We start from the raw sequence: 23,310 nt of genomic DNA on the forward strand, positions 1-23,310 counted from the left end.
TATTTTCTTGTAAAAATTTTTGACAAAATCCCCAGACTTTCACTTTAGCAATTAGTAAAGAAGTTTCACTAGGAAGAAACTATTTTTTCACTAAAGATCTACTTCTGTTAAGCACTTGACTAACTCCAGGGATTTCAGCCCCATTTGAAGAACTGAAAACCAAAATATCTTAAAATATAGATCAAATAAAAAACGTTTGGTTTTACTAACAATTTTTGAATTGCCAAAGGAAATTTTTTTTTTGGCTATGAAAAAACACCAAACAAACTGTTCCCATATAAGTTTTAGTTTTGATGAAGATATCTTATTATGCTAGAAAATTCCTTGTCACTGGTAGAAACTGTTTGCCAGCATGGTGCACCTGCTCATCAGGATGCACAACTTTGGAGTTTCCTGTGGTAAGCTGAGATTCTGTCTCCTCTCACAGTCATGGAACAGTCACCATAGTGCCACAGAATGATCTGGGTTGGAAGGGACCTTGAGATCACCTTGTGCCAACACCCCTGCCATGGACAGGGGCAACTCCCACTAGACCAGATTGCTCAAAGCCCAATCCAGTCTGGCCTTGAACATTTCCAGGGATGAGGCATCCACAACTTTGTTAGGCAACCTGTTCAGTGTCTCACCACCTTCATAATGAAGAGATTCTTCCTAAAATCTAACATAATCTAATCCTACCCTCTTTCAGTTTAAAGCCATTCCCCCTTGTCCTGTCACACTATACCCTTGTAAGAAGTCCCTCTCCAGATCTCTTGCAGGACCCCTTCAGGTGCTGGAAGGTGCTCTAAGGTCTCCCTGGAGCTTTCTCTTCTCCAGGCTGAACAGCCCCAACTCTGTCACCCTGTCTTCACAGGAGAGGTGCCTCAGCCCTCTGATCCTTTTTGTGGCCTCCTCAGAATTTGCTGCAATCTTAGCTGGTCTCTGAGATGGGATTGCCTGGAGGTTCTAGGCCACAAAAAGTGAGGGTCACTTTTCATAGAAGAGAGAGTAAGAGGGTAAAATTCTGCAATAGGGAAACGAATCTTGTATTGAAAAACTAGGCAATGAATCAGACAAATATTTTGGTAACTTGCAAAAGAGACTCTCATAACCTTATAGAATTACAGAATGCTTTGTTGAGAGTATGCAGACTTCTAAAGTGTCTGCTATTATGCTTCTTCTGCCCTGTCTACCAGGTCAATGAAATACGGTTTCTTTGCAGATTCATTAATGGTTTGAGCCAAGATGTCAACCTCACCATCGATAGCAAAAAGTTCCTTGCTGTTCAGAAAAACTACAGTGCTTCTGAGTATTCGCTGCTGGAGAGGGACACGTAAGTCTCCCTTCCTGAGCTGAACGTCCTTGCTGAGGCATTTCCTTGGGTACAAAGAGACTTTTCTCAGCCTAACAGCAAAACCTGCATTGCTATTGTCTTGGCATGTGGTTGTGGGGGTGGATGTTTGTAAAAAACAGGATTACCATCTCAGGGCAGAGCAGGTACTCCAAGCTAGTCGTGTGTGTGCAGAAGTTTTTATTCACATTATGTGGGGGCCTGGAGGGAAGAGACTGGCCATTCCTGTGCATCTGTCAGTGGAGTAAGGTAGGACATGGTAAAGTCTCCTCTGCTGTTTAGTGCCTGCTTTATTTTGTTATTCTCCCAGGCCAAAACACCTGCTCTTAGGGTGCTCTCAGGGAAAGGCCAGTTCATATTCCATGCTACAAAGTGTTAGAATGTGGGTGGGTTGGTAACATCAAGTAGCATTACATGGCTTTGAAGGCTGGGCTTGTTAGACAGGGGCTCCATATGGCCTTGATTTGGCAGCATTGGAGTTGGCTCTTGTAGGGTTTTTCTAGCATTTCCAATGTTTCAAAACAAGCTTCATGGCTTTTCTCTGCCTCAGCTCCATCCAAAATATTTATTGCTGCAATTTAGTAGGACGCAGCAGCCATTGTGGCAATGCTGCTGAGCCTCTGTGCCATCTCACATATCCAAAATCAGAAGAACAAATATGAAGGCTAATTTGCTCTGTTGAAAGGAAACAAAGCTGCTTCTGGGTCTACATCTCTGAAGTCCTGTTGATTACTTGTCTGGCCTACATATACTGAAGAAATGCAACAAAATTTAGGAGGAAAATAAACCTGAGGGGGAAAATATTAAAAAATTACATCAGCACTCAGAAGAAGCAGAAACCATTAAAAATGTTAGCAATGGCCTGGGTCATTAGATGCATTCCAGTCAGTGTCTAAGTGCTTCTGGGAGGACAAGATAGCAAGAACTCCAGTGATGTAAACACTACTGCATCTTTACAGCTTGCATCTTCCGTGCTACATTTCAGGAGCATGTTTGATAGCTCTGCTCTGTGTTCTTTGTTTGTGGAACTAACTGGGAAATATTGTCCTTCATCCTTTTATCTAGATATAATAATGGAAAATGCATAACTGAAACAGGAGAGTTCCCCCTGGAGCTGGGGCTGCTTGACTTTGGTGCCTCATACACCATTGTGATAACTAATGTAAGTGATGGTGTGATAATTCCTGTGTAAGTGAAAGTGATAATTCCTGTGATGGTAACATCTTTTCTACTCTCTGGTAGTGCTTTTGTTCCTATGTTGGTGACTCTCTTTGTTGCTGGAGTTGCTTTGTCCACTCTCTGATCCCTGGGCAGTAGCCATCTGAAGGCAGTCCATTATGAAAGGGATAGTAAACTATTTTGATACCTGCACGAGCAAGGTGGGTGTGTATTTGTTCCACCTTACACTGTGATCATGTCAGATTGCATGGGTTAAAAAGAAGTAAAATCTTCTCCTTGATAGAAATCCTCCACATAAAATCATGTGATCTGTGGTTTATGCTGGTCTCATGCCATCCTTGAGCAGTTAATATTGACCCAGAGCACTGCAAAGAGTTATTACCATCTGCCAAGAGCTGACTCTGCTTGTGGTCTTTAAAATACTGTACCTGATGGTGCCTCACACCAAAAAAACTGCAGAAACAGTCTGCTCTATCCTCACATTTAGCTTACTGATCTTCCAAGATTTTGTAGATTATGCATAAGAGGAAGAGGGATAAAGTCTTGGGAGAGGAGGTTGGTGAGGTTGTACATCTGTTTCCTCCTCTCACTGTCTGTACAGCTAATTTGGAGCCTAGTGTAAAGTCAAGGCATGGTTTTCTGAACAGCCTAGCCCTGATGGGGTCTGAGCACTGCTGAGAGAGCGGGTTCCTTTCCTTGCCTGCCAACCTCTCAGACACACTGCTTCAAACCCTGGTCCAGCTGGCTGGAGCCATGGAGATGAACGTGATCAGCTTAGTTTCCATTTTAACCTTTCCACCACAAAGGCACACAGACAAACTGGGTCTGACAGGACACACTGCTAAGCTGCCCTCTGAGACTTTGGCTGCTGTATTGTGATGAGCAGAGCAAAGTGTTGTCAGCTACTCCCTGGCAGTAGCATCTCCCTGTTGGGCAATTAATGGGAGCTGCTCATGACTGCAGAGTCCAAATACGTCGGGGGAAAAATATAGCTGTAAAGCACCTGGCATTTCTTTTTTTTCCAATTCCAGTAGCTGAAGTGGGATGTACAGCCCTGGAGGGAACAAGCAGATGCTGCCATCTGTGAGTGCAGAGATTTATATACATAAAACACACACACTTGAAGTGATGTTTGCCAGACCCCTCTTCCATGGCTATAAGCCTCTTTCACCAGATGAGAAACCAGATAGAGAAGTTGCATTAAAATTATAACACTAAGAAAATTGCTAAGAAAAGAGCCTCTGGTAACAGGGCCAGCTGAGTAGATGTGTCCCATGTCACTATGCCAAGTATTCCAGTTGCTGGTCCCATCTGCATAAGTCGCTGCTATAGCCCTGGCTGCTCAGGGTGGCTCTGTGCCTCAGCCCTTCTGAACCTTGTGCTAGTACTTTAATATTTTTCACCCTCTGTTTTTCAATCTCTCTCTCTGTGGTTTCTGCCTTCTGTAGAGAGTTAGTTTGCTTGAGGCCAAGATCACTTTTAATTATTGCAGTGATTTGTACTGAGCCCTGCTCCTCTGCCAGGAGTGCCATATAGAAGAACCAAGAATACGATATATTAGTCTGCTAATGTAGCTGAACTGTGAAACTTAAATCATGGGGATGCTGCCTTCTACCCAGCCTTCCTCAGCGTGCAGTTACAGCATGGTGCTTGTGACATTTCTTTATGGGCTAAAGAGCAATGCACAGCCCTCCTCTCACCCCTTTTAGCCTGCTGAAATACAGTCTCTTGATTTGTCTCCCTGGCAATGATTGGTGATTAAGAACATATCGTAAACATCCCTTGTATTTTCCCAAGTACTCTCCTTAACACAGGGCTTTCTGCCTGAAGTCATTTCAGTCTAGTGCTTTCCTGGCTTCTAGTCAAATCTCTCTCAGCCTCTGAGCCTCTGTGCATCACAGGCAGTATTAATTACACCTGAGAAAAGAAACAAAAATAATTAGGAATACAGCCACCATACCTATCTGAATAGATCTAATATGGAGCAGTCTTTGCTACTCTTGGCATTCTGGAGCTTAATTTGTTTGGGTATCAATGATATCATAGGGAAGTTGTACAGTGCTGATAAAATGGGAGCAGTGACCACATGGGTGCATTGAGCACTTACCTTCTCATCCTTTTTTGACTTTGGGGACAGCGGCAGGTCACAGGTCCTGCACTGGAACCTCACAGGTTTTTCCCAGCCCCACTACACAAGACAGCTTGTTGGTTTGTAATAATTTAGGGAAGTCTTGTGGTACCTGAATGAGCTGGAATGCTTCCATCCTGCTCTCTCTGCCCTGTGCAGCAGGAGTCATCCTATTCCCAACAGGCCTGGAAATGGCAGGGTTGAGAGCCATAGTTTGCTTCAAAGGCAGAGCATTTTTCCACGTTTGCTTAAAATGTTGGTTTGTAAATTTGCTGCTGTTGTCCAGGCTTAGAAAGACGTGATCTTTCAGCAACTAATCATTGTGCCTTTATTTTTTTGCTAGATTTCTGGAGGTGCTGTTGAGACGTGGAAGTCAGAAGACATCAAAGCCAACAACGTGCATATGGCCTGGCAGTTACCACAATATTTATTGATATCTGCTGGGGAGGTGATGTTCTCCATTACAGGTCTGGCCTTCTCCTATTCTCAGGTACTCCACTTAAAGATACGGGCCTTACAATTAGACAAGATTTATTTCTGCATCTGTCATTAACTTGTCATACCTCCTGTGACAAGACACTAACAATGTTATCTATCCTTCAGCTGAAAGTGGGATTGTAACACAGCTTCCTGGGTGCCCTCAAGCTAAATTAATTCATATTCTGAAAATACCTGTTCTCAGTGATTCTTGGAAATATCCTTTTCTGGTAAACCTGAGAACACAGAACAGAACCGGATAGTTAATGAGAAAACCCTGAATATTTTAATATCAGGGTTTTCCCCTAGTGAAGTATTTTGTACTATGTATTTTTCAGTATACAGGTATATAGGAAAGGTATCTCAAGGGCTACAGGGTGGTATGAGGGCTTGGCACCTCCTTTAAACTGAGAGAATGAAGGGGTCTAAACATGCAAGGTTGTAGCAAAGGAGCAAGGGGTAATGAGCATGCAAGGGATGATTTGATTGTTGTCTGGGGAGGTTGATGAGAAGAGAGGACTGAGACGTTACATGGTCAAACAGCTAGTGAAGCTACTCAAATTTATCCCTGGAGTGAGGTGCAGATGTTTATTAATGAGGATAATTAATACAGTGGGATGATCCGTAATGGGATGTGAAAAATTTGTCCTCAGCAGGAAATTTAACATCAAGATCCAGTCTCTTTTCTAAAGGTGTACAGCCATATGGCACCAGACTGCCGGGCTTGTGTGGCTCCTCGGATGTCCTGATCATACCATTTCAGATGATGCAGGTTGGGGATGACCTGGAATCAGCTCTGCAACAACAGCACCTCCTGCCTCTTCATGTGTCCTCCTCTCCCTGTTTTGAAAGCTCCTTGTATGCAGCTGTTGAGATTAACCACAGATTAACCACTCCACACAGAGGAATTTCCACCATCTCCTCCTAGGCTGAGCCCAGTGACACCTACACTGGGCAGGACTCCAGAGGGTGACGCAGGGCTGAAGGGCACAGCATGATTCCCACTGATCAGGCCCTTCTCCTCTTTTCAGTCTCCAGCCAGCATGAAGTCGGTGCTGCAGGCAGGCTGGCTGCTCACGGTGGCTGTGGGGAATACCTTTGTGCTCATTGTTGCTGAGGCTGCACCAATGGCACAGGTATGGTTTGGCTCTTAAAACAGAGGTCATGCTTTACAACAGGCTTCTGGTGCTTCTGGATGGCCGTGTCCTGGTGCACAGCATCTCTGCCCAGCCCCAGGCTCCTGCAGCCCACTCTGAGCTGTCCCCCAGCCCCTGCTCTGTGGGGCCCTCAGTGGTGCTCCCCTGGGGAGCACTGGCCCTCCCTGACCCTCCCAGTGGCAGCAAATACCTGCCCTGCACTGGTAATGCTGCTGGAGCTCAGCTCTAGGCAAGCTGGCTGTGTCTGGACCTGGGCTCAGTGGCAGCCACACGTTGAGTTGCTCACCAGAAACAAGACCAGTGGGCACTCAGCTCTTCCTCAAGGGTCTTGCTTGGGGAATCCTGCCAGGCCAGCTGCCTGTGGCATCCCTGAGATGTCAGGCTAAAGGGGGAGGTCATGGTGCAGAGGTAGTTTAATTCAGGCTGTGAAATTTAAGGGATGATGCCATGAAGGTGTGAATTGGGGCTTATTTCTGGCCAGAATGAATCTGCCTCTCCTGAAAGGATCTTGTAGGCAAAATGCCCAGGTAGATATGTTCCAGTCAGATTTTTTAGAAAAGATTTAATGAAATCAACTCAATCTAACTGTTTTGTTTGAAGAGGTATCACATATTTGTAACTGCATTATGTGTTACAAGCATTTACCAGAAAACAGGATGAGAAAGTTTCTATCTTGTGAGCCAGTTTGGAAACTGAAAAATAATTCTCACCCAGCTCTTTAAAAAAGCACTTGAAAGTGCAGAGATATCCTCTGGACTGAGAGTCTGGGGTCTCCTGACCTGCTGTTCTTTTTTTTTTCCTAGTGGGCTGAATTTGTCTTGTTCACTGTTCTCCTCTTTGCTGTGTGCATTATTTTCTCCATCATGGGATATTTCTATGTCAGTGTGGATCCAGAGGACCTAGAAGAAAAGGAAGAGAAGAGAGAGACCTCAAGCAGAGGAAACATGATTGGTCTTGTTACTCAGAAAACAAAGCTCTAACACATCATGGGTTGGAATTTTTTGTTTTTAAACTTAGTTATGAGAAGGTAAAAGAAGGGTGGGGACAGTGTTTGTGGGTTTTTTTAGAGCATTGCAGTCTTTATTACTCAAAATGTAGCCACCTTATAAATGGGACCAAATAGCCCTCTATAAAAACAATGGGGGTCCTGAAATCAGAGCAAAACTCCCTAGGAAAGCTCCTCAGGTATTAAAAGCCCTTATTAGTAATTACAGTGTAGTTTACAACCTGCCCATCTTTTTAAGCATGGAATGCTTTCCTATGATTTTGCCTTAAACATATATTTAGGGCAGCAGGGAGGAAGGATGGAAGGTCTGCTATATGACACAAAAATCTGGAGATGTTATGAGAGAAGAAAGAGGAAAAGCTAGTATAGGAATTAGGGAAGAATAGATATTAGTGACAGAAGGATTTTTAATGCTATCATCAAGGACTGTAAGGGTTACACACAGTCCCAAAGGATTTCATCATGTAACTCTCCTTATGAGTATTTCATCCCATTATTGCATGTTATGAATGGGTCTGATTTATGATTTTCACCTTCAGGCTCAGAAGTAATAACAGGGAATTAAATTCTGCAGGCTAAAATATTCCCAAAACACTGCTGACAAAGACAGGCATGCTACCACCTCTCCAATACCCATTTTTTTCCCCTAGAAGTTTTTAGGAACTGATGGTGTTCTTTGATTAGATATGATTAGAGAATTGGTTTATGATTTCTTATTTCAGAATTCCAGACAGTTATTTGCCATCTTCCTATACATTAAGCCTTTATTGGGCATTTTCTTTTACAGCACCTGTCACTGCAAGTTAGGATATGGCTGATTTCTTATCTCATGCCTCAGTTATTCCCCACTGGGAGACAAGTTGCAGTAGTTTCTATAAAATTCCAGGCATCCTGCAGTGAGTTATTTACAAGGATGCACTTTATCATTTTTTCAGTCTACAAGAGGAGACCATGGCATATGAGATTTTCCTCCTTGTTTTTCTGTTTTACCAAACTTTGGATATAGCAATTTTATTGGAATTGTGATATAATTGTCTGATTTTCCTCAACTGCGTGAAGCTGTGATTTCATGTTCTGCATAGGAGTAATTCAACCACTGCTGGTCTAGTAAAACTCCTGAGAGAGACCCTGCCTTTCTCTGTCACTTCAAGGCCACAGTTGTAACAGGTATGGTCTAATTTAAAGCACAGCTGTCAACAGGATCTTCAGGTTCACAGAGAATAGATTTTAAATTATGCTTCCCTCTTCCATCTTGGCATTGGCCATAGGTGGTTGCTGATACTTGGAGATCAGAAAATACACGTTTAATTTAATTCCTGTTCAGGACAGTGCTAGGAAATACGCTTAGTTTGATGCCTCAGTTCCTTTGATGTGCTGCAAGTGTGTGTCTGTATCTTTGTGAGTAACACTAAGAAAACACAGCTTTTTGGTTTCTAACTCACAGCCTAAGATTGCTCCCTCTGCTCCCTGTCCTAAATGGGCATGGACTTTCACCACTAGTTCTGCATAAGCTCCTGCCTGCTGTGAAGTAGCATCTGGGGTTATGCCAGAGGGGGACCATGGTCTCATCAGATAAATAAGAAGAGGCTGCAGATGTGCACGCAGGAACACTCAGGGTGGTTCAGTCCCTGCAGAGACATTTATTAAGCTGTGTGGTGGCTGGATCCGGGCAGCTGAACCCTGCAACTCAGTGGGGAATGAAGGGCATTGAAAGCCACCTATTAGGTCATCCAACCTGCTTCTCAGAAGCCAAGTGAGGATTATTCCCCTCTGTTCTTTCTGGTATTGTTCTCCTGCTGTGATTCTTTGTGTGGGTTCTTTCTCCTCCAAGCATTGTTGTTTTCCTAATCCCATTTTATGACACACCGTGAATCGGCTCAGAGGCTGCTGAATCACTCTGCTGTGATGCTGTTTGACCAGCTTCCAGCTTGAAGCACTAATAGAAAGCATTTCTTCCTCCACCCACTGCAAACAAAACAAAAATCCCCAAACTAAAGGAATGGCCAGGCTCCAGTAACACTGAACAAACACAATTTAGAATTATTGGAGCATTTAATTTTTTATAAGCCTTGAATTTGGAAGTATGTTTGGCTTCGAGGGCATATGTGGTGAAGAGACAAATGAAAATTATTGAAACACTTTCCTTGGGAAGCACTTGGTAAGCAGTTCATAGCTGCATGAAGGAAAACAAGGTATCCAGATCTCTAAGACTACGTCTGCTTGAGAACCTCTTGATTATTTTTTTTCGTTTTGTTTTATTTCCTCATTGGCGACACTACCAGAAGCTGTCACAGACTCTGAGTTTAATTTAAAGGAATAGTTCCAAACTCATAAAAGATACATTTAAGATGTCATTTGTCTCTGCTTCTTGGACTCCTGATGCCAAATTGCCCCTTTCCAAACATCTCCGTGTTCCAAGTATCTCCACGTTCCAAACCATCACCATAATGCTAGGGGAAGGAAAAATTGCAATTCACAGTTGGGAAGATTATGAACAGAAAGACAATGCTATATATAAATAAAGTGCTAACATGAGGCTGGGGGCTGCTCCTGCAGCACCTCCCAGGAATTGCTCAGGGGACTGTAAGGCTCTGTTCACATTTCTCTCAGAGATGAACCAGTTACTTCTTCCCACCTGCTCATCATCATTTATTGAAAGCTTTTCCCTTCTCTGATCTGCCTGCTTGGTTGCTGGTATGATCCTTTTCCACTGCTTCAGCTGCTGTTGTAGCTTTGCTAAATTGGACCCATTTATTTGGAATGCACCAGCAGTTTGGAGGGATTTCCACTGGCATGCTCACAACCAGCCAGGAGTGGGCTGTGGGCTGTAGCAATGAGCTGCCCTTTCTGTAGCTGGAGAAGGTGGAAAAATAGCACTTTCACCATAGCACATCTCCAGTTTTAGAGCCATAACTCCATCCTTGGAGGCCTTACATCACTTTCAAATGGACTCAAGATTGGATCAAAGCTTTGGGACTTAATTCCATGGAGAAATGAGGTCTCTGGGTTTTTCTTCCATATGGTCACCTCAGAGATGGGGCCATGCTCAGCTCTTAATACCCAATTTTAGAAAAATATTATTTATTCCTCACAATTCTTTGCTTTAGGATCACAGGGAGAATCCACAGTAGTGATAGTACATGTAAAGCTGTATGGACCTCTATAGAGAAATAGCAGTCTGCTGCCTGTCCAGCTTCACCTGTCACTGAAGACTCTCATCTGTTGGTGAAGCTTTCCCTGGAACAGATTAGGAAAAGCTCACACCAACTGACCTACAGGAACTATCCTCTCCAGCAGATGGACAGGGAAGAGGTGGTGGGGAATTGTAGATGTGTTGCTGCACAAACCCCCATGGAGATTGCAGGGGTTTGGCTTTGCTCTGCAAGGATGTGTGTTTGTGTTTCTCTGAAGGGTGCTTTCTGTGAAAGATTTTTTTTTTTTTTGTGTGCAGAAAATTTCCCTTCATTTGCACTGGCTGTTGCTATTTTTCCCCTGAGCAGGTTGTGTGACCAGAGTTATTTCCAGTTTTGCATGGCATAAGCATAAAAATGAGATTTTAAACTCAGCAAAACAACACCTTGGCTGTTGGTTCTGGTTCCTTAAACTTACCTCTTCTTTCTGAGGCAGTCAGATGCCTTTAGGTAGCAAGCTGCTCTGTGCAGCTCAAGGGACTTGCATCTCTCTTTTCTTCCAACTTCCTTTGACCACAATCCCAGAATTCCAGAAGATGAGCTGCGGGAGGGCTGCAGGGGACTGGCTTGGATGCAGCTGGTGTGTGCTGTCACCACTGGCTGAGAAACAGGAGCCTGGCCAGGTCAGGAGCTGGTTCCTCTCTGGATACCCAAATGGGGCCTGGCAAAGTAGACTGAGGCAGGGCTGGCCCTGGTGGAAGTTGTGGCTTACTGAGCAGTGATGTGGATGTGAGTTTTATTGTGGAAGTGAAATGTAAGCGAGTGAAAGGTAAAGTTTTCACTGTACTTGACTTTGGCCTGAGCCCTCAGGCAAGGGAACTGCAGACTGATTGGGCAAGGAAGAAACAAAGGGCTGTTTGGTCAAGGTCTTCCCAATTCATCCATGAACACTTGAAGTTATATTGAAGTAATTGCAGAGAATATAAGATGAGGGAAGAGGAAAGCTCAGATGATTAATCAGTGGATGACTTCAAGTCTTTCAGAAGAGCACTCTCCTACTTGTGTTGAAGGGTCACTGGGGGAGATGGTCACCCACAGTTTGAAAATGGGTTTGGCATTCCAGAGTACTGCAAAGACCAGCATGAAAACCAGCACTGGTGGGTGTGCACTGACCAGAGGAGGAGGAGGTGGCTGTACCCTGGCAATGTCCCCACCATCCATGGGAGCCACAACCTTGGCTTAACTGTTGGGAGAGAACAAACAACTGAATGGTATTACAGATGTGATTAGTACAGGAGGGAGAGCTACAGTTAGGGGTGGTTAACAAGTTTTAGCCAGGGTCATACACAGAAGAATAATCATCTTTTTTCTCTGCATTGAACTTCTTTGCTGAGCTACAAGAACCACTCTCTAATGCAAACTGCTTAGGCTTCAGAGATCAGCGCCATGGCAGATACCACAGCTGCTGAATTTGGGATGGTACCAGACTCTGCATCTCATTATCAATACATTTGTTATTGTGATAGAATTTTAAAACAGCATTTAAGAGATGTGTCTGGTCCCAGATGTTGACAGATCTGGCCAGGGTTTTGCAAGTCGATAGCTGGATTCACTAGCTGTTGATAGCTAGTCTTTCATGTTAATGTCTGTGATAAACTTCTCATGTACATGTAGATGTGGGGCCTTTAGAATTCTCCAGCAACTTAGAAAAAAAGCCCTGAAGCTCTGCATGAAGCTGGCTAAATATGAACTGTGGCATTGCTTCCTCGAGGGAGCTTCCCATGTGCTTTGTAAAGCAGGGATCCTCATTCATCTCCTGCAAAGTGCCCCCGAGAGAGACAAAAATAGGGGACACAAACATTTTGCCTTGAGAAGGGCTCATGTTGCCTGATACAAATTGCATGAAAGAAAATAACTGTTTTGCTTAAAATCCCTCCTTCCTCTCCACCTCAGGTGGACAACAAGGAAGGAAACTCTTACTGAGCTTTGTATCAAGCAGCTGCTGCATCTTCTCGAAGTCTTTTCATGCTGTGTTTTGCCAGCAGATCAGCATTAACCTGGCTTTAGCACCTGTAGATCAGAAGACTGTCAGGATGAAGAGCAGCCACACAGCAGGCTCCCACAGTCAGCTGATCAACTCTGATCTCTTCATTTTTAATGAATAGTTGTAGCAGTTATCCTGCAGGGCTCAGTCAGTCAGAATTGCTCTAAATTTAGGCCACAACTAAGGACCTGAGAGAACTGTAATCAACAAGATAAATAGCTAAAGTCTCAAAAACCTGCTAAACCACTGACTTAGTGCTTAATTAAAATTTTGATATGCTTACAGAAAGTAAAAATGTAAACCTGAATTTAGTGATTCAGTCAGAGCAATGAGGAGCTGTAGCTGGAACCCACCAATGTGACAAGTGGCAACCAAGATGAAGATCCACAAATCAAGCAAACATCCCTCTTTAGATTATTTTTTGTCATCGCATACATTGTTCAGTCTGCTTGGCCTGTCCTCTTCGACCTACCCATGTGTGTAAGGAAAAGAAGCTGAATTGACTTGCCATCTACCCTTTCCAAGCTGCAGCTTGGTTTTCCTTTTGTTGCAGACTCCCAAGTTACCTCCAAATGACTCCCTTTGCTGGCAGTCAGTCCCTTCAGCCCCAAATCCTGATCTTCCCTCCCCACAAGTCACTTTTCACTGATGACTTTGCCAAACCTCAGCACCTTGCTTATTCCTCCACTCATGCAGCCTCTTTGCTGGCAGCAACAGTGTGTTTGCTTGGGAACTGTCCTGGATAATGCTGCCCACTTTCCTGCATCCAGAAAAGCTACTGACCCACTGAAGAGCCAAATGTCTGGGTGGTAACAGCATCTACCCTGGCTGCTTTGGCTCTGACTTTTTGTCACAGCTCATATGCCCTGACACATCTTCTGTAGGCAAATCAGTTCAGTGCACAGGGGTTATCCAGCATCTCCCTTCCCCCTATCCTGTGCCTGGTTAGCTGCCCATAGTCAGCCCTTGTGTTGTACCAAGTCAAGCCACAGGGACTTCTGGACTGACACACTGCTGTCACCAGCCCTGGAGCATCCATTGGTGCTGCCTGTGGCCCCAGCCTATTTAACACATTATTTATGGCCCTGCCATGCCAGCCAGTTTGAGAGTCTCTCTCTTGCACAGAAGTGAGAGAAAGCCACACAGACTGTGTCCATCTCAGCAGTGGTGTGTGGTCAGTGCCTGCCTTTGCAACCACAGACCTCCCATCAGCATGGAAACAGCAGCTGGTGGAAAGGGGCAGCTCCTCTGTCACCAGTTCCAGCTGGTGTCAGTGGGGCTGGCTCTGTGGCCATTCCAGGCTTGGCCTTTTAAAAGTCAGTGTCAGTGTTCTGCTGAGAACCCAGTGTTATCACTGTGTATTACCATGTGCTGCCAGGCTCAGCTTCTGAATCTTGTGGTCGAGGAGCAGCAAGCTGCATCCTGGCACTTTCTGCTCCTTCTTGTCTACTTGTCCATCCCCAATGACCAGGTCTTCGGTAATAACTGGCATCTCTCAGACCTTGCTGTGTTTATGTACCACTCACAAATGAAGCTTCTTCAAATGGAAGTGAATTTGCTCGGAGCTCTGACTCTACCCAAGTCTGCTTGGAGCTGCTGGGAGCCTTTGTTCAGAAAGTGCCTTTGAGAGGCACTTTCGCAGTTTAACCTGTGCATCAAAACACTTTCCAAGCAGCCTTCATGCTGTCCTCACCAAAGAAAGGCACTTCTGCGAAGTACTGTACTAATATGGATTTTTCCTGCCCAAGTTAGAGGTGAAACAGGCCAGCAGGAATCCACCAGGCAGCAGGAGCTGCCGTCTTTCAAAAAGAAAAACTGCTGCCAGTCACAGTGGCTCTCCACATGCGAGGCCATGCAGTCCAGCTCCAGCTGTGTCCTGAGTTCAGCAGGGGCCAGAGGATGCTCCAGTGGCTCTCTGGGACAGCTCCCAGGTCCAGCACTGGCCAGCCCATCTGTGTGCCAGTCATGGGCTGTCAGTGCCAGCTTTGCTTCCTGACACTTTACAGAGCCCAAAATCTGCAGAGCAATGAGAAGACAGTTCTCTCTTTCCACAGAGTGTATTTAATTTCTGTGCTCCTGCTCCTTTCTCACCACAGCCAGTGTCATCAGCCCTGTTATTTCAGGGGTGGCCAAGGAGCTGTGCAATCCCCCATCTCTCCACTTGGAGCAAGGGGAGGTTTGGATTTTCTCACTCTGCCCACCCACAAACACCTTCCTGGAAGCTCTCCTCAAATCCAAGTCCTCCACCTCTCCAGAGAGCATCTCCCTCATGACACCAAGGATTTGACATGTTTTTAACCAGTCCTTTTGTGGGGATTAGCCAGCCTGGGTGATGTTTGCACTTTACCCTTTGCTGTCTACTGGTTGTGGATTTAATTTTTGGAGCTAATACCACTGTTTTTCTTTACATTTTCTCCCTAAAGATTGTCCTGAACCACATGCACTCTCTATGTAAAATAAATAAATGGCCTTGACTGTTTGCAGGCAGATGTTTTTATCAATCTTCCACCAAAACTTTGATAGTGCCATGAAGAATCCCTCTGCACTAATGGTGCCAGCACAGTCCTTTACATCCCTGCTGGAGGAGTTCTTTGTTCCTCCTTTGCACCTTTCTTTTGTATGTGCTGCTTGTAACCAAAGGGCTTGTGCTCCATTTCCCACAGCCCGCAGCACTTCTCAAGCTTCTGTAATGCAGGCTCTGAGTTCCCTCTCCCATTTGAGCTGAAAACTATTAAAGGCCATTGAGAGCTTCAGAACCAGCTGGGTTTTGTCTAGTAAAGTTCTTTTTTTTTTTTTTTTTTTTTTTTTTTTTTTTTTTTTTTTTTTTTTTTTTTTCCCCACTGTGTTCACATCCATCACTTACAGCTCAGGAGTGAAACACTGCTCCAGTCTTCTCCTGTCAACTCTCTCAGGAGAAGACTGGGCTTTTATCTTTTTCATTAAACCCTTACGTGTGATGCCTTTGGTCCTAATGTTCATTGTTCAGTATCCCTTGAAGCCAGGGATTTTGATTCCTTTCTTAGAGTTTTTGCTTCAGTCTGCTCAGCATTTTTTAGCTGGTGTCACTATATTATACCTCCTGGGTCTTCTGACCTGTTGGGCTGAAAATGAGCAGAGAAGTCATTCCAGTGGTTTTAAAAGATGTACCTAGATGGAACCTGCTCAACTCTAAAAGTTTTGAGCTTCTTTTCAGCTTTTTAGAGAAGAGCAGGCACTTTTCCATGCAGAGGTGTGTTCTTCATGCCTACTGCATCCTGCTCTGGGAGGGGATGCTGCTAAGTCAGAGCAGCTCCACCATCCACAGCATTTTGTGCCTGCTTTCCTCTGTCTCTGCATTTCCTGGCTTGGATTTTTCTGCTCCTGGCCTCTCTTTGGCAGGTCTCTCACAGCTGTGATATTTATCAGAGGTAGATATTTCCTCCAGCAATTTGTTTTACCAGTCGCATGTTGTTACTTGTGGTGACACCAATCATGGGACCTATTTTGCCTTTTCAGTCTCCACTGTTTTTCCAGGTTTTTGCTGAGGTTTCTCTTGATTTAGACTGCCAAGTTCTTGCCAATTTTGTCTTCCTCCTTATGGTTTCCTGTTATCAATGCTGTACTTGGAGTCCAAGTGCCCTTCATGCCCCAAATCTGCAAGATAAGTAAACTTAGAAAATCATTAGGGCGGACTTTGACCGCTCCTGTCTCCATCAAAGACTAGGATTAAATTAAGTCCCTTTGATAAACTGAGCTGATGGGCCAATTTGGAGTGCACACGTGGTATTACGAGCCTCGTGGGACTTATGATTAAAAGACATGAGAGAACACAATTATTTAGAGAGCTACCGAGAGATTGCTTTAGCTCACTAGCCACTTCTTTATCAGAACAAAAGAAGAGTCCAATTCTCCAGAGCGACAGGCAGCTCCTGGGAAGTGTCCGTGAGTCTCTAATTGCTGCGGGAGGCGGGGCGCCTGCTTTGATGTGTGCTCTGACACTGCGGGAGGCTGCTGGGGAGAAAGCCGCTCCAACCATTTCTGTCCCCAAAGCACTTGGTCCAGGAGTGAAACCTTCCACGCAGGTGGCTTCTTTATCTCTTTCTACAGTTGCTTGGGGTTTTTTTTTTTTTTTTTTTTTTTTTTTTTTTTTTTTTTTTTTTTTTTTTTCACCACAGACAGCAGTTGCTTTTGCAGCAAGATAGAGCTCAGCTGGGGCTCTTTTCTGGACTGTGATCAAATCCTGACGGGCACAGCTCAGTGCAACCAGGGCTCACTCCCTGCATCAGATCTTCAAGGCTGGGCTGGATCCTGACCCAACAGCAAAAGTCATGTCAGCTTAGGCTCTGCAGCAAGCCCTGGAGATGAGAAATGTCTGACTGGACACAAATATAATTTTGCCTGTTCTTTTATTTTCTCAGGGTCAGGATATTGACCCATGGCTGGATGGCATATGTAATCGTAGCAAGGCTATTTTTCTCTCTCTTTTTTTGTTTTGTTGGTGTGGTGTTTTGGGTTTTTTTTTTTTTTTGTCTTGTTTTGTTTTTTGTTTTGTTTTGTTTTAAAAGAACATTCATGCTGCATTTTAATTACAACATTTAGAACATGTCCAAATAGCTTGAGCTCAAATTGATCTTGTTTTTCAGCCAGGAAGCTTGTTTTTCATCTATTATTATAATAAATGTGCTATTGATAATAGTTTAGGTGCAATACAGCAAAGCTTTGTGTTATGCATCAGCTCTGGAGGCTCAAAATTTTCTTATTATCCATTACTGACATGACAGTTTACAAATATTTAACAAACAAATTACCAGGTTTTCCTTGTTCCCTCTTAGTTTGCAGTCTCAGTCCTTTTGACAGCTGAATTCAGGATTAATGATGATCTTGTTTAAGACGATTGTTTGCTAGCAAACAGGTTTATTCTCTAAACCTACAAGTGCAGTAGGAGAACTAATACTGACACTTTGAATTAAATCTCATCCTCAAAGCAAATTTTTTAGCTTTATTCCATCCAGTTCTCCTAAAAAGAAATTGGATTTGCCTGGTAAAGTGCTTAGACCTTTTAATAATTTTTTAGTTTATGTAGTCATTTTACATATAGACACTTAACATGAAGGGCTGGCAAAAGGAATATTTTTTCTCTGCCAGCCCTGAGCTTGCTGGGTCTATTCAGGCTGTAAATGCTTTGAAGTCCTTTCTGAGCACAACCAGGGGAGCAAAGAGACCACCTTGATACGCCATGGAAAAGAGAGACCCAGAAGGACAAGCTGGATTTGGTAAAGCGCTGGAGGCAGCACTGAGAAACATTCAACCCAGGTCCTGGGAGTGGTAAAACACATCCACGCTTTGCAGCAGCTTCTTCCCCACCTGCTGCAGGTCTGAGCATGAGGTGAAGGGCACAGAAAGGGCTGATGGCCAACATCTGCCTGGGAAGGTTGTTTCTGCTGTAGATGGCTGCAAGTGAAGCAAGGAAGGTACTACACCCTCCTGGAAAAGCCTGGTGCATCCTCGGGGGAATCAGGGGCATCTTCTGGGAGAAAACACAGCACCAGAATAGAGACTAAAGAATGTGTGAAGCACCCCCTTCAGAGCACGTCCTGGGCACTGGGCCATCCCTGCCCTGTGGTTTCTCATCTTGGACTTTGCATGCACAATACAGGAATTCACTGCTGTGTGGGCCTGGCTTTGGAGATGAGAAGTGAATTTGTTCTCAAGGAAAATCACTCTTTGTGGGCAGAAAATCTGTGAGTTGGGTTCCCCAAGGGCATAGTGTTTGAAAATCACAGATGATTAAAGATACACATTTGAGGGTTAGTTTTGTTTTGTGTTGCTTTTTTGTTTTTTGGGGTTTTTTTTGCTTAGCTTTTGTTGTTGTTGTGTTTGTTTGTTTTGATTTGTTCTTGTGGAAGGTGTTTGTTTGCCTTTTGGGTATGACAAACTGAATGCCACACATAAATTTCTCCACAACTGACCTGGCCACAATTTTTTTTTTTTGTTTTAATGCAAGAAAATCTGATACTCTCCTTAAAAGAGGGGGCCTCCCACCTGACTTCTGAGATACCAAATGTCATGCTAGCAAAAATTACTTAAGTTGGCAGGCCCAAGTGTAGTTTATCACATCAATCTTAAACAAAGATAGGCCAAATCAAATCAGACTTGATGAAATGGAATAAAAACATGCTTGGCTTGAAATAATGTGTTAATAGAGAGTACTTATTATTATATTTTATTTGATAAGCAATAAAAGTACAGACTCACAATGCATACAGTTGTTTGCATTAAAAGCAGTCATTACTGACTTCCCATGGAACCAGTGTGGCCAGCACGGAGCAGCAGGGACAGGGACAGGGGCACAGCTGGGGATATCAGCATCTCTGCACATGTGTTTTCAACCCTGGAATAATCCCATAATATGGACATCTTGGCCTGGTATTTAAGCCTTCACCTCACTTCTTTTTAAGGCTTGCTTAACACTTTTCTAGTTGATTGATACAGCATCAATCACAGTAATATGCCAGCTATGATGTTCCTGTTAATAACTCCTGAGGAGATGGGTGGCTCAAGGCCCTGAGCTGAGCACAAGCATTTTCCTTGTAAATGCCAAGGAAGATTCACTGACAACAGCAGCTTGCAAAATATGTGGGACAGCAACAAGAAACTGCCCATAATTCTGCCCCAGGCACATCCCAGTTTGGGAATATGCCTGTCACTGGGGTTCCATCTGCAGCCTTTTTCTTCCCAGGGGTTATTAAGGCTTTGAGGAAAGTTTATGAAGTGCACCTACCAGCTGGACACACCAAGGGTAAACTGGCTCCTATTACCTGCTTTGCTTACGTCAACTGCCATGTATTACAAATCAAGCCACTCACAAGGAACCAAACTATTAAGGTGCTTTCTCATAACCATTAATTATAAAAATACCATCACTCATGTTTGTGAAGTATGAACTGTCCTATGATAGCTGATTTACTTCTTTCAGTTCAGTGAATTTTAATGATGAGGGTGCAAACATTGTTGGCAAGTGATTCCCACAGGGATCTGCTCCTGCAGGTCTGAGCTGGTGACCTCCTCACCCTGTTCGTGACACAAAGCCAGCACAGTGACCTCACAGGTACAGATTTACACTTTGCCCATCCTCCTGGCCACCCTGCAGACTCTCTGGGAAAAGCTCAGCCCTGTGGGAGAAGGTCAGGTTATTTGATACCCTGACAGCCAATTTAAAGAGCTTTCAGGCCAAAAGAATGTAACCCTAAAGACTTTCTCTGGCATGCTGAGTACTCCAAAACTTTGCTGGGATCCATCACTATGGGTACTGATTTATTTTCTGCTTTGCCATCCCTAATGTGTTTAGGTTCTGAGTGGCAGCACAGTGAGAGGGACTCTTAATCCCAGGGCAAAGGCAACAGTTCTGGGAAGAACCCATGTTTTTTCAGCCCACTCCCAATTCATCCTGCTGGTGTTCAGCCTTCCTTACACACCTCTGCCATTTCCTGCTGCTGGGTAGGGCAGCCAGTGGGTCAGAAGAGGAAAAGCCCTTCAAAGCTTCTCATCCCACCAGGGCCACTTGCTGCCCCAGGTTAGTCATGATCTGAAGACTGAGCTTCCAGAAGGATTTGCCACCACAGCACCTGGGACAGTCCTGCACTGTTTTCACCCATTGCTGCTTTCTGGACAGATGTGCCCCAGCTGCTCAGTCTCCTCAGATGTGCACATGAGTCCGTGTGTGTGATCAGATCACTGATCGATGCTCCACAGCCATCTGGATCTAGGGAAGAAGTGACAAATCTATCCTCCCCACACCCAACAGCCATACCTTCCATGAGATTTTGATAAATGAGATCTTTATTGGCTGCTGGGCTAATTAAATAGAAGTTGCATCAGCTTCTAGCTGACAGGCTTTAATTGCTCCTGAGCAGATTTTGAGAGGACCAGATGAATACGAAAATAAGAGGAAAGACTATGGATTGGATCCAAGGATGTCTCTGACTGCATTGTGCTTCATCTGGAAGTTTGTTCCACCTTTCCCTGAGGAACTGGAAAAGGACAGGGGGCTCCTGTGCTGTAAGTGTTGTCAGAAAAGCAAAAACTAACATAGATAACAAAAAAGAGAAAATAGTATCCTGGTTTTAGATAAGAATTTCTGAAGTCTTATATTTACCCCAGTCTCCAGCTTTGGCCTTGAGCAGCTGGTACCCATCCACTCTGAGCTCCTGTTCCCATTTGTCACATGGGACTGACAACGCCTGCTGAGGGCTGAACTCCCTGGGATGCTCTGACACAATATGTATTCCTGGGACTCTTTTTCTCTTATTTTTTCCCTCCTGTTTCTTTGAAGTCCAAAGACCGCAACAGGTGTGTCAGGCATCCATCAGCCACCATAGCCAGGCCCAGCCCTGTGCAGTTCTGCTGAGAGCTTAGGAGAAGGATGCTCCTCTCCAGCACCAAGGACTTTGAGCCTGGCCATTCATTCAGGTCCTTTGAATAAAGAGGTGCTGTGTGTGTCCCACAGGGTGTGCTGGCTGCCAGCAAGGGCTGCACAGCCCTCTCAGCCCTTTGCTGCCTTTTCCCCATGCAGGAGCAGCCAGCTAGGGGGCTGATTTGCATCTCTCCTCCAGGCTCCTGCCTAAACCTCCAAGTGGGGTATGTGCATGGCTCAATAGGAGAGCCACTGACAGGAAAACTTTCTGTGTACCCAAGGTTCAGATTGGTGCAGGACAGAGACAGATCTGGTACACAGTAGATTAAAAAGTTAACTGAAATTAATGACCAAGCCCTCAGTGACTTCGGTGGTGTCATGTTTTTCCCCATGGAGTCTGCAGTCTATATCTGGACACATCCAGCCTAAGAAGCTTGTTCCATGTTTAATTTATGGCATGATGGATGAGTTCTTAGCATACAATGCACTTAATTCCATTTTGGGCTGATTTATGGTGTGATGTGAACTGCACATGAAGTTTTTAATTCAGTAGGTGGTGACTCTGATCCAGTATATGGAGTGTGACGGAAGAGATGATAAATTTGGTTCCAAGGGTGATGCATCAATTTCAGTGTGAAGTGCATCAAATTTATCACATGGCACATTGGTTTCAGTGCATGACACCCCAGGAGTGGCCGTACCAGGACAGTTGAGTGGGATGTTTTGACTGCATCACCAGTGGTTCCCCCACATCCACCTCCTCAGAAGGAAATGGCTCTTGCTGTTTGTCTTTCATTTGATCTTGCAGGACTTGAACAAAACAAAACAAAACAAAACAGGCCCATTAGGTGCTGATCAAAATATTTGTGCTCAATTTAATACATGCACCAGATAAGGGCTTTTGATATCCTACCTAATTTCAGGTCTCAGGCAGATGCTGCTGCTCCTGGGGAACCTCAGCATCAACTAACAAATTGGCCTAGTTTTAAGTTAGTTTTGTGACTCAGTATCTTTGCTTTTAACACAACATCTGGCTGATCCACTGCTGAATGGGGATATGGAGTTTGAGTCCTCTCCAGGAGATTGGGCTCTTCAACATCTGTAACCTCTGAAAGGTGTTTTAAAACACCACCCCTGGAGAAAACCCCTCCTCTTCTCCCTCACTCTTCACTGGGGATGCTTTTGGGATAAGACTTCCAGGCTGAAATAAACCCACATCTTGATTAGGAGTTCCTAATAGCATTCAAACATCAGTTGTTTGGGGCTTGGTGCCCACAAACAGGACAGCCCAGGGTGTGCTGGGCACTGAGGGGCTCCCAGTACCCAACTCAATCCCCATCCTCACACTCCATTACACCAGCACCACTGAATCCAGCCAGGCACTGCAGAGCATGGCAAATCACTGAGGCAGCCAAGAAATACATGAGAGGCCTGATGAGAGGATTTGGTGACAAGCTGAGCAAGAAGTAATTACTTTTCCTCTTCTCTCCTGCTTTTGCTGCCACGGCCTCTGTGGCAGTGAGGATAAATGCAGTGTATTAGCAGCAGTGAGTGGCAGATTCACTGGGCTGCAATTTATAACGTTGTCCTCCCCAAAACCCCACTGGAGGGCATTATGAAGTTAGCTAAATAAAGGGGGATAAAATTATGAGAGGGTCACTGTGGAAAAGTGTTTGGAAACCCTCAGAAGAGAGGCTGTTTTCTTCTCTCCAACTGTCATGTTGAGCTCTGAGGGAGGGTAAGTGCTCATACATGAGATATTAAATTCAATCCAGTGAGAAGGAGCAGATGTTGGTGTGCCAAGCCTGTCTGCCACCACGTCTAATGCACAAGGACGGCTAAAAAAATCTTCCATCAAAATGTTTTGATTTTTCTTGAAGCAAAAATAAACTTCTGCTGGAAAAAAAAAAAAAAACACAAAACAAAAAAACCCCCAAACAAACAAACAAAAAAAACCCACAAAAACAACAACAACAACAAACCTTCAGGGCAGAAAACTTCTGGCTGAGAAAACTTTGTCTTCAGACTGTTGATAAAGGGTTGCTGCTGTCAGAGGGGATAAAGAGGAGGATGTTTTTCATCAGTCATGTTAATCTGATCTATCCCTGCATGCAGGCTTGTGCAGACAGATAAAACAGATCCTGATACGCTGATGAGCCAAGCTCTATCAAATTTCCAAGGGACTCTGAGCTGTCTGGATGGAGAAGCAGGGGACGGATTTGCTTTGAACTTACCCCCTGGTGAAGGGTGTTAAGCACCGGGAAAGGCATTCAGGCTAATGTGCATCTGGTCTGCCTGGAGGGAGCTGTTTGGAGGCTTGGCCTGTGCTCTGTGCTTCCAACACCTCTGTGGTAAACAGGTCGTGCTGCTCCTGCTGCTCACAGCCCAGTCCCTGAAGGAAGGGGAAGCTTTAAGCCCGATCTTCTACTCTCCAAAAGGGTTAAAAAACCCACAAAAACATCTGGT

The 23,310-nt window shown here is 44.5% G+C and overlaps 1 protein-coding gene across 1 annotated transcript in view; it reads left to right on the forward strand.

Annotated features, from left to right (window-relative positions):
* Positions 1-7,975, forward strand: part of SLC15A2 (solute carrier family 15 member 2) — a 38,335-nt gene extending 30,360 nt beyond the window's left edge. The window contains exons 18-22 of the mRNA XM_066323068.1: positions 1,202-1,312; positions 2,396-2,492; positions 4,981-5,127; positions 6,146-6,250; positions 7,075-7,975. Coding sequence (XP_066179165.1) covers positions 1,202-1,312; positions 2,396-2,492; positions 4,981-5,127; positions 6,146-6,250; positions 7,075-7,251 — 637 coding nt within the window. The 3' untranslated portion in view covers positions 7,252-7,975. The remainder of the gene's footprint in view (positions 1-1,201; positions 1,313-2,395; positions 2,493-4,980; positions 5,128-6,145; positions 6,251-7,074) is intronic.
* The last annotated feature ends 15,335 nt before the right edge of the window (positions 7,976-23,310 follow it).

This window comes from Sylvia atricapilla, chromosome 7, assembly GCF_009819655.1.
Source record: "Sylvia atricapilla isolate bSylAtr1 chromosome 7, bSylAtr1.pri, whole genome shotgun sequence".
Classification (NCBI taxonomy): Eukaryota; Metazoa; Chordata; class Aves; order Passeriformes; family Sylviidae; genus Sylvia; species Sylvia atricapilla.